General features: G+C 46.7%; 1 protein-coding gene across 3 annotated transcripts in view; it reads left to right on the forward strand.

Moving 5' to 3' along the window:
• PHF19 (PHD finger protein 19) overlaps positions 1-13,969 on the forward strand; it is a 284,351-nt gene that overhangs the window by 241,960 nt on the left and 28,422 nt on the right. For all 3 annotated transcript variants that reach the window (XM_086920992.1, XM_086920990.1, XM_086920993.1), the window contains 2 exons: positions 3,773-3,840; positions 8,887-9,057. In XM_086920992.1, coding sequence (XP_086777118.1) covers positions 3,773-3,840; positions 8,887-9,057 — 239 coding nt within the window. The remainder of the gene's footprint in view (positions 1-3,772; positions 3,841-8,886; positions 9,058-13,969) is intronic.

Raw genomic sequence — 13,969 nt, forward strand, 5'->3', positions numbered from 1 at the left:
AAGATAATGTGAATTTACAGAAAATAGGCTTTCAGTTTAGCTTATAGATCCCCTTCCAAACCACTGTGGGAAAATCATGAGATATTAGTTTTCTTTCAAACAATATTCATGATATCACAGCAGAATGTTTTTTCACATGGTAAAATCACCTTAGAACCCACCACAATTCCTAAAACGAGTATGGTACCATCAACAAATGATTTATAATGTAACTAAAGTCCTAAAACCCTCTATTAACTACAATGCTTTTTAATGAGGTGCTATCATGTATATTGGTCCCAAGATGGCTGCCAACACTTCTTGGATGAAGTGCTGACAGCCAATCAGATCAGATGTGTGGTTAGGCTCCGCCCAGATATATATATTTTTTTGAACCTAAATTACTCAAAATCCACTGGAGCACATATATTGAGACCTAGCAAAGGCACATCAGGCTAACAGTCCCTATAATTTTGCCAAGTTTCGTGCAAATCCATTCAGCCGTTCGAGCTAAAAGTGAGGCCAACCGCCCTATGGAAATTAACATGGGAAAAATGCGTTTTGGGACCCCCCTTTTTTCTCGGCCCCCCCTTGATGAAACCCCCCCAAATTGTCAGGGGCTGCTCAGAAACAAAATGTTCCATTTTCCTGAAAATTTCAGCCAATTCCGTCCACAAACGCCAACGTTATTAGACATAGAATTTTCAAAAATCCCATAGAGAAAAAATCCTAACTATATATACCTACTGGCGACCGCCAGTAGGTAATATATATATATATATATATATATACGCATTATAGATAAACTGTGTTTATGTGCATATAGCCATATTTCAATTTGACTACTGGTTATGTTTGATGTTACACATCCATGTTGATGCTCTATGACTGTTCTTTTATATTTCTAGTCATGTTTTACCTATGAAAGTGGACTTGCTTCACACTTGTTGGTTGTTAACGATGGTGTAACTGGGAGTGTATCAGTATAAGTCTCCCACCATCCGCAACCGACTCTTACCTGGCATACTGCTTGCTACTCTGATTCAGGCATGTGAATCTATGAAAGATACCCCAATACTGGATAAGATTACTTACCTGTAACTTCAGTTATCCAGTATTGGTATCTTTCATAGATTCACATGCACCCACCCTCCTCCCCGGAGAGTCAGTTCTCTATTTTGGGATACTCATTTCCCACTTGTGCTAACGAAAATCTGAGGAGAACTGGCTCTGCAGAGAGTGTTCTAAAGGGTGCTGTGAGCTGATTGGTTGGGACAAAGTCTTTGGTCCTTTTAGCATAATGAGGTAGATAGGCTACTAGAATTTAGGCCTCAGGCCTTTCTCTTAGGGCCTTTTACTGTAATTTACCTTTGGCACTGCTTTTTTATGTACTGTGGGACTCCCGCCTCAGCGTCGGGGAATGATTCAGGCATGTGAATCTATGAAAGATACCAATACTGGATAACTGAAGTTACAGGTAAGTAACTTGTTTTCTTTTTTGACCTTTATAAACAAGCCCTGGGAAAACATGCAGGTGACTTCCAAGTCCATATGCTTCCCTGGATGTTTCATGGAATCATGTATACACTGAACCTGTAGTGATTCATTATGGTCACTCCTCTACCGCCTCTATCACCTTCTCACTCTGCTGCTGCCCTCCCTACGGAGGTGTTACCGCCACTAAAGCAGTTACAGAAGCACCCGCTTCCTGTCACAGCATTCCCAGGAAGTGCTGCTGTAGAAAGACTTTAACCTTCATGCAGATGACCTTGAAGAGCATCCTGCCTCTTCCTTTCTGCAGACACTTTAATTACAAGATCTGCATCAGAAAGGACTTTGACCCGCAAACATATTAGACTTTTCATCCCATTATTCCTCTGTGTTCTGCCTGCTCCATGGAAAGACCACCACTTAGTCCCTTCACCATTGAGAGTCCATGTCCCTCTTTTAGGATTGCCCCGCCGGGCTTGGACAAGGATGACCCACCAAGTGTCCACCTCCACGCCTACAGAGATAGATATTTTATTTCCATATATCACTTTTTAAAACTATTCCACTCTGTTTTTATCATGTTTTATGGCAGATTGTTATTAAAAAAGGGGACAGCCGACACGTGTTTCGCCCTATGTGGCAGATTGAGCCAGGGCTTTCTCAAGGCTAGTTGTGATGTTCAGAAATCATACAGTCTAATGGAAGTATATTACATTCCAGGTTTCTTCATAGTGGTATGTAAGAATAGTCACAATCTCCAAATGTCAGCCAAACTATGACCTTTTTTTTCCAAAGCGAGCTTCTTTCGCTGCGGCCTAACGAGCCAGCCCGTGTCTGCCTACCCCGGACAGTCTGCATGATTTCTGAACATCACAACTAGCCTTGAGAAAGCCCTGGCTCAATCTGCCACATAGGGCGAAATACGTGTCAGCTGTCCCCTTTTTTCTTAACAACCTGCCATAAAACATTATGAAAAAGACTGGAATGGTTTTAAAAAGGGATAGATGGAAATAAAATATCTAACTTCACTCAACTCTACCTGGACTACTGTGTGTATCACAAAAAAGGAATCAACCTAATGAAAAAACAGACCGACTGAAGGGAGGAACATATGCTTACACCCTTACTCCTATTTGTTCATAAGAGGCTGAAAGGTCCAGAGCCTTGAGCTACGGTCCTCCTAAGACTCATTGGAATTTATATCCAACACCAGGATCCCTGGACCGACCTTTTTCCTTGACCGCCTAGAGATACCCTGGCTCAGATATCCCACACTAGTGATATACATTTAGCCCTGGCTGTATTTGATTCTACTCTAGACAATGTTTTCTCTGTCTTTGCTTCCTGCATCCAACCACCACCCACCTCTCCACCAAATATTCACACCACTAATCAGAACTACAGTCCTAGAGCTGAGCAGCTAAAACCCACCTGTTAGAACATAAACGATGGTGCACATATAGCGCTGCAGATCTTAGGTGCTTTAAACCAAGGTTGAATTTCTGAAGGAAGATATCTTACTAGCTTGCAGCACTCACTCTAACCTGTACGCAGCCCTGTAAAAGAGGCTCAAGAGATGGACAGATTTTTCATCACGGTCTCGGCTCAGTCACTGGAAGTGGTGTAGATTGAAGAATGTACACATTTTCCAAAAGTCGCCTGGAATGTTTTTTTTCTCAGTTGTAATTGCAATAATCCGGAGTCATTAGCTGGACACATAAAAAAAATACACATACAAAATTGCTGTCGCATTAGTGAAAAATCACTTTTATTATTTTTCTCCACAGGGAAATATATTTCCCATGGAGGAATTTCATTTTCCTGCACCCCCAGAGCTCCCCATCCAGCCCTCAAATTCCGCCCGCTTCCTTCCCACAACCCGTCGTCTAACTTTCCCATCCCCAATTTGGAAATTTCAGTAAAAAAACACCTTCTGTTGGGGGGGTCGAAAACTTTGTGCGTGTACATATGCTTTACAGGGCATCTTTGCCGGAAATATCCACCCTCCTGTATGAATGGATTAACCCATTCGTAATATTACACCGTGCAGATTCGGCATAAGAAAATCACTGCGGTTTGTGCATTCCATGCGTGATAGATCGGACATATAAATCAAAGCTGGATCGAGGGCTCCCCCTGCGGTCTCTAGTTGGAATAACCAGTCAAAGATGCAATGATAATGTGAAGCTTCATCATGCTTAATGTGAATATTTCAGTGACTTTGTGATTTTGGCTGCTTGCTTTAAATGTCTGTCAAATTTTAAACACACTGACTCCTCCCCTTTTCTTTCCTATGAATTAGCTTTGCAACACTCCAGTGGCCGAACGAAGTCAGTACCTCCTGGAAGCACTAAACAGTTATAAGAGCAGGTAAGCACTCGTGGGCGTGTATGCGCTACCTTCGAGATCATTGAGAAAAGTATTACTTCCTGCCAGGCTTTGGCTACTACTTCCTAGGTGGCCAAAGAGTAGAAACAGCCACAGCTGATGATTTGATGGGATTGTATATTCATTCACTTTTATCTCAAGTTATTGCCAATTCATTTTGATATCTGCTTCCAAAAAATTCAATTTAGAAAGATCCCTATTTGAAGTTGACAAGCTTTATTGGAAAATTGGAATCCATTTGGAATAATTTTAAATAATATCCTGTTTGCATAAATTGCCTAAATTCATACTTGTGATATTTTCTTAGCACTGAAAGTAAAAATGTTACTGGTACCAATTATAGCATTATCAGATCACAAAAGTTGACAGGATGAAGGGCAAAGTTGGCATTGTAGGGATTAAGCCTGTAGATCAATCAATCAATCAGAATATTTATAAAGCGCGCTACTTACCAGTGAGGGTCTCAAGGCGCTGAAGGGTGGGACGGGGGGTGCCGCTATTGCTCGAAGAGCCAGGTCTTGAGGAGTCTTCTGTAGGCGATCAGGTCTTGGGTCTGCCGCAGGTGGGTAGGGAGGGTGTTCCAGGTCTTAGCGGCGAGGTAGGAGAAGGATCTGTTGCCGGAGGTCATTTGTTGGATGCAGAGGACAGCGGCGAGGGCGAGGCTGGCGGAGCGGAGTTGGCGGGTGGGGGTGTGGAAGCTGGGTCTGCTGTTCAGGTAGGCTGGTCCGGCGTTGTGGAGTGCTTTGTGTGTGTGGGTGAGGAGCTTGAAGGTGATCCTCTTGTCGACGGGGAGCCAGTGTAGGTCTCTCAGGTTGGGGGTAATGTGGTTGCTGCTGGGGACGTTGAGGATCAGATGGGCGGGGGCGTTTTGGATGCGTTGTAGTTGTCGTAGGTGTTTGACCGGGATTCCTGCGTAGAGTGCGTTGCCTTAGTCCAGTCTGCTGCTGACGATGGCCTGTGTCACCGTTCTTCTTGTTTCGGCAGGGATCCATTTGTAGACCCTGCGGAGCATACGGAGGGTGTTGTAGCAGGGGGGGGCGACGGCGTTGACCTGCTTAGACATGGAGAGGGAGGAGTCGAGGATGAATCCTAGGTTGCGAGCATGGTCGGTGGGTGTCGGTGCTGTTCCTAGTGAGGTCGGCCACCAGGAGTCGTCCAAGGCTGAGGTGGTGGGTACGAGGATGAGGACCTCCGTCTTGTCCGCGTTCAGCTTCAGACGGCTGCTCCTCATCCAGTCGGCGACAGCCTTTATTACCTTGTGGAGGTTGGTTTTGGCGGTGCGTGGGTCCTTGGTGAGGGAGAGGATGAGCTGGGTGTCGTCTGCGTAGGAGATGGTGTTGAGGTCGTGATGGCGGGTGTTATAAAGTAAGGCAGATTGACTAACCTTAAGAATCAGGTACAGCAGGAGCGAAGAGTTGCTGGTTTCACTCCTCCCTAGGAGCGGCACCTCAAGTGAGTTTTACACGTAAACACTCCCCTATGAGGACCTCACCCAGGGAAGGGGAAAAGTGGAGAAATAAATCATAAAGGACTGGCAGCCAGAAACCATCTACAATGCGTGGCGACAGGAAGGGTACCATACGTGAGGTCTGCATTCGGTTTCCTGCATAAGGATACAAAGGACACACATAAATACACCCCTATATGATACATGCAGTTGATTATTATGTGGGTGTGTGAATCACTTACTTAAATATGCTGCCACAATCATCCAATAGTAAAGATCTCAAAAAGGGAAAAAATAAAGTAAAAGTCAAAGAAAACACAAGCTACCCATGAACCACGGGTCCGGAGTGGAAGTCTTAGTCATATAAAGAAGAAGCTACTTAGCTCACAAAACGACGAATTTTCCTTCTCTGCTATGTGAGTCATAAATCCTGGGTTTTCATCTGGAAACAATACTTCTAGCTTCCCATGCGATTTCCTAAGTAAACAATCCTAGCCTCTCAACGGCTCTGGGTAATGACTAAATATCCATTAGTCACAGAGTTCAAAAAAGAACAGAAAACGAAAAAAAGGAGAAGAGGCAAAAATACTCTTCTAAAGTTTATCATTCGAATACCAGTTACTTCCACGAGGAATTTGGAGTAGTAAACCCAAGGTCAAATGTTTCCAGACTAATCCGCTAAGGCTGAGAGCGTCTCCCTTGTCTTTTCAGCCCGACTCCCCAGCGCGGATCCAAAGGTCAAGGTGCAAAAATACTGCGTCTGCCGAAAGCGTCTCTCTAGGCTCCTCAGCGCGTCTTCTCAGCGCGGTTCCTAAAGGTCAAGACTCCTCGATACTCGAAACTCCGTCCAAAACAGCACAGGGAAAGGCAGACACACAGGTGACAAGCACCGAGAGCTTTCTGTGGGAGGCGGATATAGGAAACCGGAGAAGACAGAGGAGCGATGAAAACAGACAACAGACTACAGTGCAGGCATTCTGGGAGATGTAGTCTTATGGCTAAGGCACCTAAAATGTGACAGCGGGCCACTTGTGCGAGGGGGGCCATGTAGACGTTGAACAGCGTCGGGCTGAGGGACGAGACCTGGGGGACGCCGCAGATGATGTTGTGGTTTCGGATCGGAAGGGTGGGAGGCGACGCTCTGGATTCTTCCGGAGAGGAAGGACGTGCGACTGTGGGACTGTGGGATTCCGGCTTCTAGGAGGCGTGTCTTTAGAGTGCGATGGCAGACCATGTCAAAGGCGGCCGAAAGGTCCAGGAGGATGAGGGCTGATGTTTTGCCATTGTCTAGTTGGCGCCTGATGTCTTCTGTGGCGGCGATGAGGGCTGTCTCGGTGCTGTGGTTTCGTCTGAAGCCGGACTGGAACGGGTCCAAGATGTTGTTGTCTTCCAGGTGGCGGGCCAGTTGCATGTTGGCAATTTTCTCGATGACCTTTGCCGGGAACGGGAGCAGGGAGATGAGCCGGAAGTTCTTGAGGTCCTTGGGGTCCGCCTTGGGCTTCTTGAGGAGGGCGTTGATTTCGGCGTGCTTCCAGCTTTCCGGGAATGTCGCTGTTTCGAAGGAGATGTTGATGACTTTCCGTAGTTGGGGTGCAAAGGCTGCGTCTGCTTTGTTGAATACGTGGTGTGGGCACGGGTCCGATGGAGTTCCTGAGTGGATGGAGTTCATGACCTTGCGAGTCTCGTCATCGTTAACGTTGGACCAGGAGGTCAGGCGGTTGGCGCTGGTGGTGATCACAGGAGGGGTGGGGTTGGTGTGGTCGGGCGGTCCTGGTGTTGAAGCTGTCATGGATGTCAGCGATCTTGTGGTGGAAGAAGGTGGCTTCTGAGTCGCACAGTTCTTGTGAGGGCGGGATGTCGTTGGCTTTGGCGCTGGGATTGGAGAGTTCCTTTACGATGCTGAAGAGCTCTTTGCTTTCGTGTGCCTTGTTATCCAGGCGGTCTTTGAAGGAGGATCTCTTGACTAGTCTGATGAGGTGGTGATGTCTGCGGGTGGCGTCCTTGTGGGCTGCGTGGTTGTCTGGTGTGCGTTCGTGGAGCCATATCTTCTCTAGTTTCCGGCATGCGCGTCTGGAAGCCTGGAGCTCGTCGGTGAACGAGGTAGCTCTCTTCCTGGCGTTGCTGTTGGGAGGGTTTCTTGAACAGGGCGAGGGTGTTGGCGCAGTAGTCAATCCACTGTCTCAGATTGCGGGCTGCGGCGTCTGGGTTGGTGGGGTTGGTGTGTGGGTTCTGGGCGAGGGTGGTGATCAGCTGGTCTTCGGTGTCTTTGCTCCAGCAGCGGTAGGGCAGCTGTTGGGTACGATGGTGCGTGGTTGGTTTCTTGAAGGTTAAATGGATGCAGCGGTGGTCGGTCCAGTGGAGTTCGGTGGTGTGTTTGAAGGCGACGTGGTTGCCTGTTGAGAAGACGGGGTCCAGCGTGTGGCCAGCGGCGTGCGGTGACAAGTTGTCTGAGGCCGAGGTTGTCGATCAGGGTGGCGGAGTTGGGGTCGTTGTTGTTCTCGAGGTGTAAGTTCAGGTCCCCGAGGAGGATGTAGTCAGCAGAGGTGAGTGCGTGGGTGCTGGCGAGGTCGGCGATGGAGTCGCTGAACTGAGCCTGGTGTCTGGGGGGTCTGTAGATGAGTGTTCCTCCGAGGGTGGTGTTGGGGGTCGGTGTGGATCCGGAAGTGCAGGTGTTCGGCTGTATGAGGGGGTGAGGGAGGGAGGAGCAGCTGAGAGGCGGGAGTGGGGGGGGGCGAATAACAGACCAGAGGGGCGGGGCCACAGGGGACGTAGCGGCAGGAAACAGCGAAGGGGGGAGCAAGCGGGTGGTACTGAAGGCAAGTGTGGGCACAAAAGGGGAGAGAATGACAGAAACACTAAACAGCGGGCAATCAGAGTACAATACGATCAGGTGAGTGTGGGCACAAGGGGAGAAAAAAAAACAGAAACAATAGGCATTTATCAGAAGCGACTCTTTACATCACTGAGCCATTTATATATATTTGAAACAGTTATATTGGGGGATAATGGAGAGCAATGTCTCTGTTGCCGTTGGTATTTCATTATATTCCAAAATAACAAAAAATGTGCTAATAAACAGACATATTTTGAAGATTTGCAACACGATGCATAAACTGAGTCTGTGACTCAGCTCTACAAGGTTTTGTTTTCACTCCTAAGGGTGACAGGTGTCAACTTAGTCCAATACACCAACGCTTGTATGTGAAAGACATTTTTGTAACCCCACAGAACCCCACCCAATACATAGTTGAAGTTGGGTCAATGCTTTTGGGTTACTAAACGTCTCTAAACAGGGATCCAAAGACATTGTGGTGATCAGAAAAGAAAGTTTCCCTCAATCTTCTGTGCACCACACACTACCTGCAGCCACTTAATAATCAAGGTACAAACAGAAGGGAGACAAAGCTTTCAGTTAAGTTCCCCATTTCTGTAAAACAATTTCAATCAAATGCCTCAAAAATGGGAGTCTGAAGCAAACTTCTGCCTAGCTTGTGCTTGTAATATGCCTTATCCTCAAGTGAAATCGATACACTTTAAGACTCTTTATTCCATTGACTATGATGCTGTTGTTTTTCTCCCAGATTCCTTTGTGGAAAGGAAATAAAGAAGAAGAAATGCATCTTCCGTCTCAGAATTCGGGTGCCACCGAACCCTCCAAGCAAGCTTCTACCTGACAAAATGGTTGGTCCGATGGAGAATGGGTCCAGCGAGCTGAAAAAGAAAGGGCGAGCCCGGTGCTTACACAAAAACAGGTACGAAGACAAAACAAAGAAGCTTTATGACAGTAACATTAGCAGTTTGCATTACCGTGAATGCCCTAGGCTGGGGTGAATCACTACAAAAAGGAAAGGGAGGAATGCTTGACTTAATCGTGAACTACTCGTAATTGCCCAAAATGCCCTTCCAGCCACCCCTGCTCTCACCGCCATGACAGAAATGGATCAGATATATGCAGACCAGCCTTGACTTCTCCCAGAAAGGGTCTGGCAAGCCCAGGACTGGTAGACAGTGCCCCCTATAACCGGGAACGCAAGCATCCCCCGATGCTCCTGCCTTAAATAGGCTTCCTGGGTAAGTCTCTGTGGCACAGAACAACCCGGGCAACACATCAGTCAACCCGGGCGCCGCATCAGCCAACCCGGGCACAACATCAGCCAAAGCGGGCGCCACATCTGCCAAACCGAGCGCCACATCAGCCAAACCGGGCGCCACATCAGCCAAACCGGGCGCCACATCAGCCAAACCAGGCACCACATCAGCCAAACTGGGCGCCACGTGAGCCAAACCGGGCGCCACATCAGCCAAACCGGGCGCCACATCAGCCAAACCGGGCGCCACATCAGCCAAACCGGGCACCACATCAGCCAAACCGGGCGCCACATCAGCCAAACCGGGCGCCACATCAGCCAAACCGGGCACCACATCAGCCAAACCGGGCGCCACATCAACCAACCCGAATGCCACATCAACCAACACGGACGCCACATCAACCAACGCGGGTGCCACTCCAGCCAACCCGGGCGTCACATCAGCCACACCCTTTCCACTTAGGGTGATTGGCGGAGAAAGGCAACTGATGGAGCCAACACTTGCATGAATCTGAATTTGCTTTCCCTGCATTACTCCTTTCTTTTTTTCTTTTTAATGGGGGCTTAGAGCTGTGTTTGGAGCAAACCACACCAAAGCAGCATGTTAGCAATCTGTTTTTTCAAAGCACATCGAATTGGGCACGTCACGGATGAGTTTGAGCTGCGTTTAGACTAAATCTCCATGCTCTTTAGATAGGATGAGTATTTTTAAAGCACTTAGTATGTGAAACTGGATTCATAATAGACTCTATTGGGTCAATGAGAAGCACATCCTCTGCTGTTAAAAATAAACATTGGCAAAGCCAATAGGTCTCAGGTTTAAAAGGTCATGGTTTGCAAATACCTTTTGGCAGTGGCATGTAAATGCATGCATCAAGATGCATGCGTATACACGGTCCCTAAACTTTGAGTGGGTTTGCAATTAAAAGATACCTGTTACAAGATGGCTGCCGATGCAGAAGCATGCTTTGTCGTGCATGTGCACGTTAGTCATGTTGTGTGCTGTAATGTCTGTGCCATGATGTAAGCATGCATCAAAGAGCACCAAAGCCATTTTTAATTTACCATCCTAACATAACAGACAGCCATGTAAGGATGATAAGCAGAAATGTGAAGAAAAAAAAGAAAATGAAATGAAAGGTGCTCATGAAACGCAAGAAAGGAAGGTTATGGTCCATAAGCACGGTGCAGCTGCTGGGCCCACCTAAACAAAAGTTAGAAGGTAACACTGCCAGCGGGATGAGAATCAGGCTGAAGAACATTATAGAGTAGGTGAGGAAAAAGCAAGTCAGGAGATAAAAAGAAACAAGCATTTGCAATGCAATAGGTCTCGCATTAGGAAAGTTTGAGCTATTGGTATTGTAAATGACAAATGTTGTATTTCTGTGTTGGTTTTGAAAATAGCTAAATTAACAGCTTTGTCATTTACAATGCCAATAGTTTTAACTTTCGCAATAGCATTTGTAATTGCAATTGCGAAAGCTTAGATGTGGCTTAGATGTATTGATATTACAAATAACAATGGCTTTTATTTTTTTTAAATAATTAATACTTAAAGATGCACTCATCAAATATCATTTCAAAAATGGAACACAGACAGGGAAGAGGTGTCGTGGCTCTCACCGCCAGCATGGGTGCAGCAGCACTGTATTTTTGTTAAGAAATAATATAGACCATTGTTCTATTTCTACTACATCAACTTAAAATAATATATTTGTACCCCTTCAAGGCTTGTACGTTATTTAAAAACGATTCTGTGATGGTGACCACCACACCACTATGTTTGGATTGTCAGGCTAATTAATTTGCATAATCTGTGTATCTGAATAGTCATTAGAGCAACAGCAGTCAACATGTATGGTTTACTACCACCCTTCACAGTGTGCATTTCCACATTGGAAATCTGGGGTTTAGACACAGCAATAACTCATATGCTGCAATAAGGTGTAGCACTTTTCACAAATCTAGAGTTCAGTAGTGCACCAAGAGCTGCGAGCTATCAATAAACTGTGCATCACTTACAAAGTGTTAGTTAGCAGTGTAACTCAAAATGCTGTGCCCATAGATATCGCTGTTTGCCTGTGCCAGAGACTACTCTACGAATTCTAAAAATCATTGGTTTCCTTTCTCTTCATTTGTACGTGCTTTGAACCACGTATTTGATAAAACCTGCGTGTCTGCCATGTTCTACACAACACCTTTTTAATATGTCTAGCCGTCTGTCAGACTGAAGAGCAAATGGAGGACTATTACAGTACCGAACCATCAAAAGGATCCTGCAAATGGAGCACGCATTACTTGCCAGATTAGGCAAAGAGTTTATTGGGACCTGGGTAAAACAGGTAGTGTTTGCACGGAACCTGCGACCCTTACAGCTATTTAACAGACACTCTCTTCTATCAACAAAACATATGTTCAGGTATTCCATATCAATATATATAACAAACTTTACTGAAATCTCTCGCATTAATCTTCTGCAGGGTTGCCACTTCCCTCCATGCCAGAGGGACATCATATTTCCAACAGTGGGCTTTTGATGCTCTAATGCTTTCTGGGAGATTTACTCTGGGCTTGTGTCCATTGAACCAATTTAACTAAGACACCGGATGACAAAAGTTTGTGAGCGGTCAGTAACGGGCTTGAAACGATGTGTCCTATTGAAATTAAGCACGGTTGAAACCCTAAATTTCACATCATCAATCAGCCTATATCATAATGCATTTTAACAGATGATTTCAAGCCATCAAGAGGACAGCTGAGCGTTTGTTTAGAAATCGTTGTTTTCAAGTGCCTTGGGTCGAGTACAACAACTGAAGTGGACGGACTGCAGCTCCCAGAATTCATTAGATTTCATACTAAACCCCGGGAACGGAGTACTGTGACATTAAGCGAACTGGTAAACATAGTTTTAAGCTAGTGATACACTGCAAATCGATATGCCCCACCGACTTTTATGGCTGCATTTACATGTGGATTTAAAAGCTGGTAGATGAAGGTGCAGGCTTTTTTCAACCTCGTGGAAAAGGAACGACTACCCTAGAGGATGAACAGACCGTCTTGCTTAAGTAACCGAACCTGGCTGGCTGCCCTAACACGATGAAAAGGAATGTGCAAATGCTTTCTTACCATACAGTACCTTATTTACCCCTAAAATACATTTGCCGATGAATCGGTCTCGAAGACTGAAATTGTTTCACAAATTGAAACTACTCTCCGAATGCAGCAACAATGATTAGCTACTACTGAAACAAGGGATGTAACCTAGCCTAGCAACCGAAAGTTCAGGAGCATGAGGCCGGTCGTGGGGCGGGACATCCGCCTTCTGCGTGAAGCCCGCACCCACGGAGTGCCTGGCAGAGAGCAGCAGTGGTAACGCGGGGCTCCCATGCCTGAGGGAGAGCCCTGCAGGGGTTGCACATGTAAGGAGGAGCAGGGGAGTTCTCAACGTGACAGATCCTGTAGCCAGGTGAGTGGGGCTTAGTTGTAGGGAGGGGGGATGTCTGTGTGTGTGTGTGCGCATGTGTGAGCGATTGCAGGAGGCTTAGTTGTACCATGGCTGGGGGGGGAGTGGTGTGTGTGTGTGTGTGTGTGTGTGTGTGTGTGTGGGGGTGTGTGTGTGTGTGTGTGTGTGGGGGTGTGTGTGTGTGTGTGTGTGTGTGTGTGTGTGTGTGTGTGTGTGTGTGTGTGTGTGTGTGTGATTGCAAGAGGCTGACTTGTCTGAGAAGCGGGACAGGAGATGGGCACAGCGCAAGGCTGTACGTGCGCGCACACATCGTCAAATAGCCAATGGCCCTGTGCGTGCCCATCCCTTGTCCCACATTCCCAGCAAGTGGCTAACAATAAAGTCCTCACTGGACCATCAGCGCTTCGCGCTGCTTACACCAGCTCGACCTAAAAAGGTGAAGTGAGTAAGTAAACGTGCAGTCGCATGGAGCGCTGAATATCAAATAATATCAAACGGAATACATTTACATGAGCAAGTTTTCTGGCTGTGATGTTTAACACCGTTCTGGCTGAGGAGGTCACTCCAGGCAGCTGGAGGAGTTTAATCATTCATCCAATCTTTAAGGGAGTTTCGGCCTCGTTGCCGAACAGCTATTGTCTAATTGCACTTCTGAACATAGATCTCAAATACTTCTCCTCATTACTGCTCCAAGATCTTAGGACATGGGCCACACCGTTGTTTCTGTGTTTTGTTGATTTTAACACCTTGGCTGCAGCGCGAATTCCGCTGCGGTGCTGGACATTCCATTCTTGGGCGTGGTTCGGACTGCCCCCGGCTGTCATGCGTACACGCCCACCGTGACTCATGACGCCCGGCCGTCATTAGCACGGAAGGGGTTAAAGCAGCGTTCAATTGTGTCCCGTAGAACAAACTGTGGGGAAAAGCTACGTCGCAGGGGAATCCTACCCAACCTTTTGAGGGCTCTCAGGCTGCTTTACACAAACACATGGGTCAAGATCAAGGTTGGAGACAGTATCCATCTATTGAGAGATGTGAAGACATTGATTGGTATTAAACAAGGGTGCATTCTTGCACCTCTTTTATTCAATTTGTATTTCTCAGACCTGTCTC

The sequence above is a fragment of the Lissotriton vulgaris genome, chromosome 5 (genome assembly GCF_964263255.1).
Source record: "Lissotriton vulgaris chromosome 5, aLisVul1.2, whole genome shotgun sequence".
NCBI classification, from domain to species: Eukaryota; Metazoa; Chordata; class Amphibia; order Caudata; family Salamandridae; genus Lissotriton; species Lissotriton vulgaris.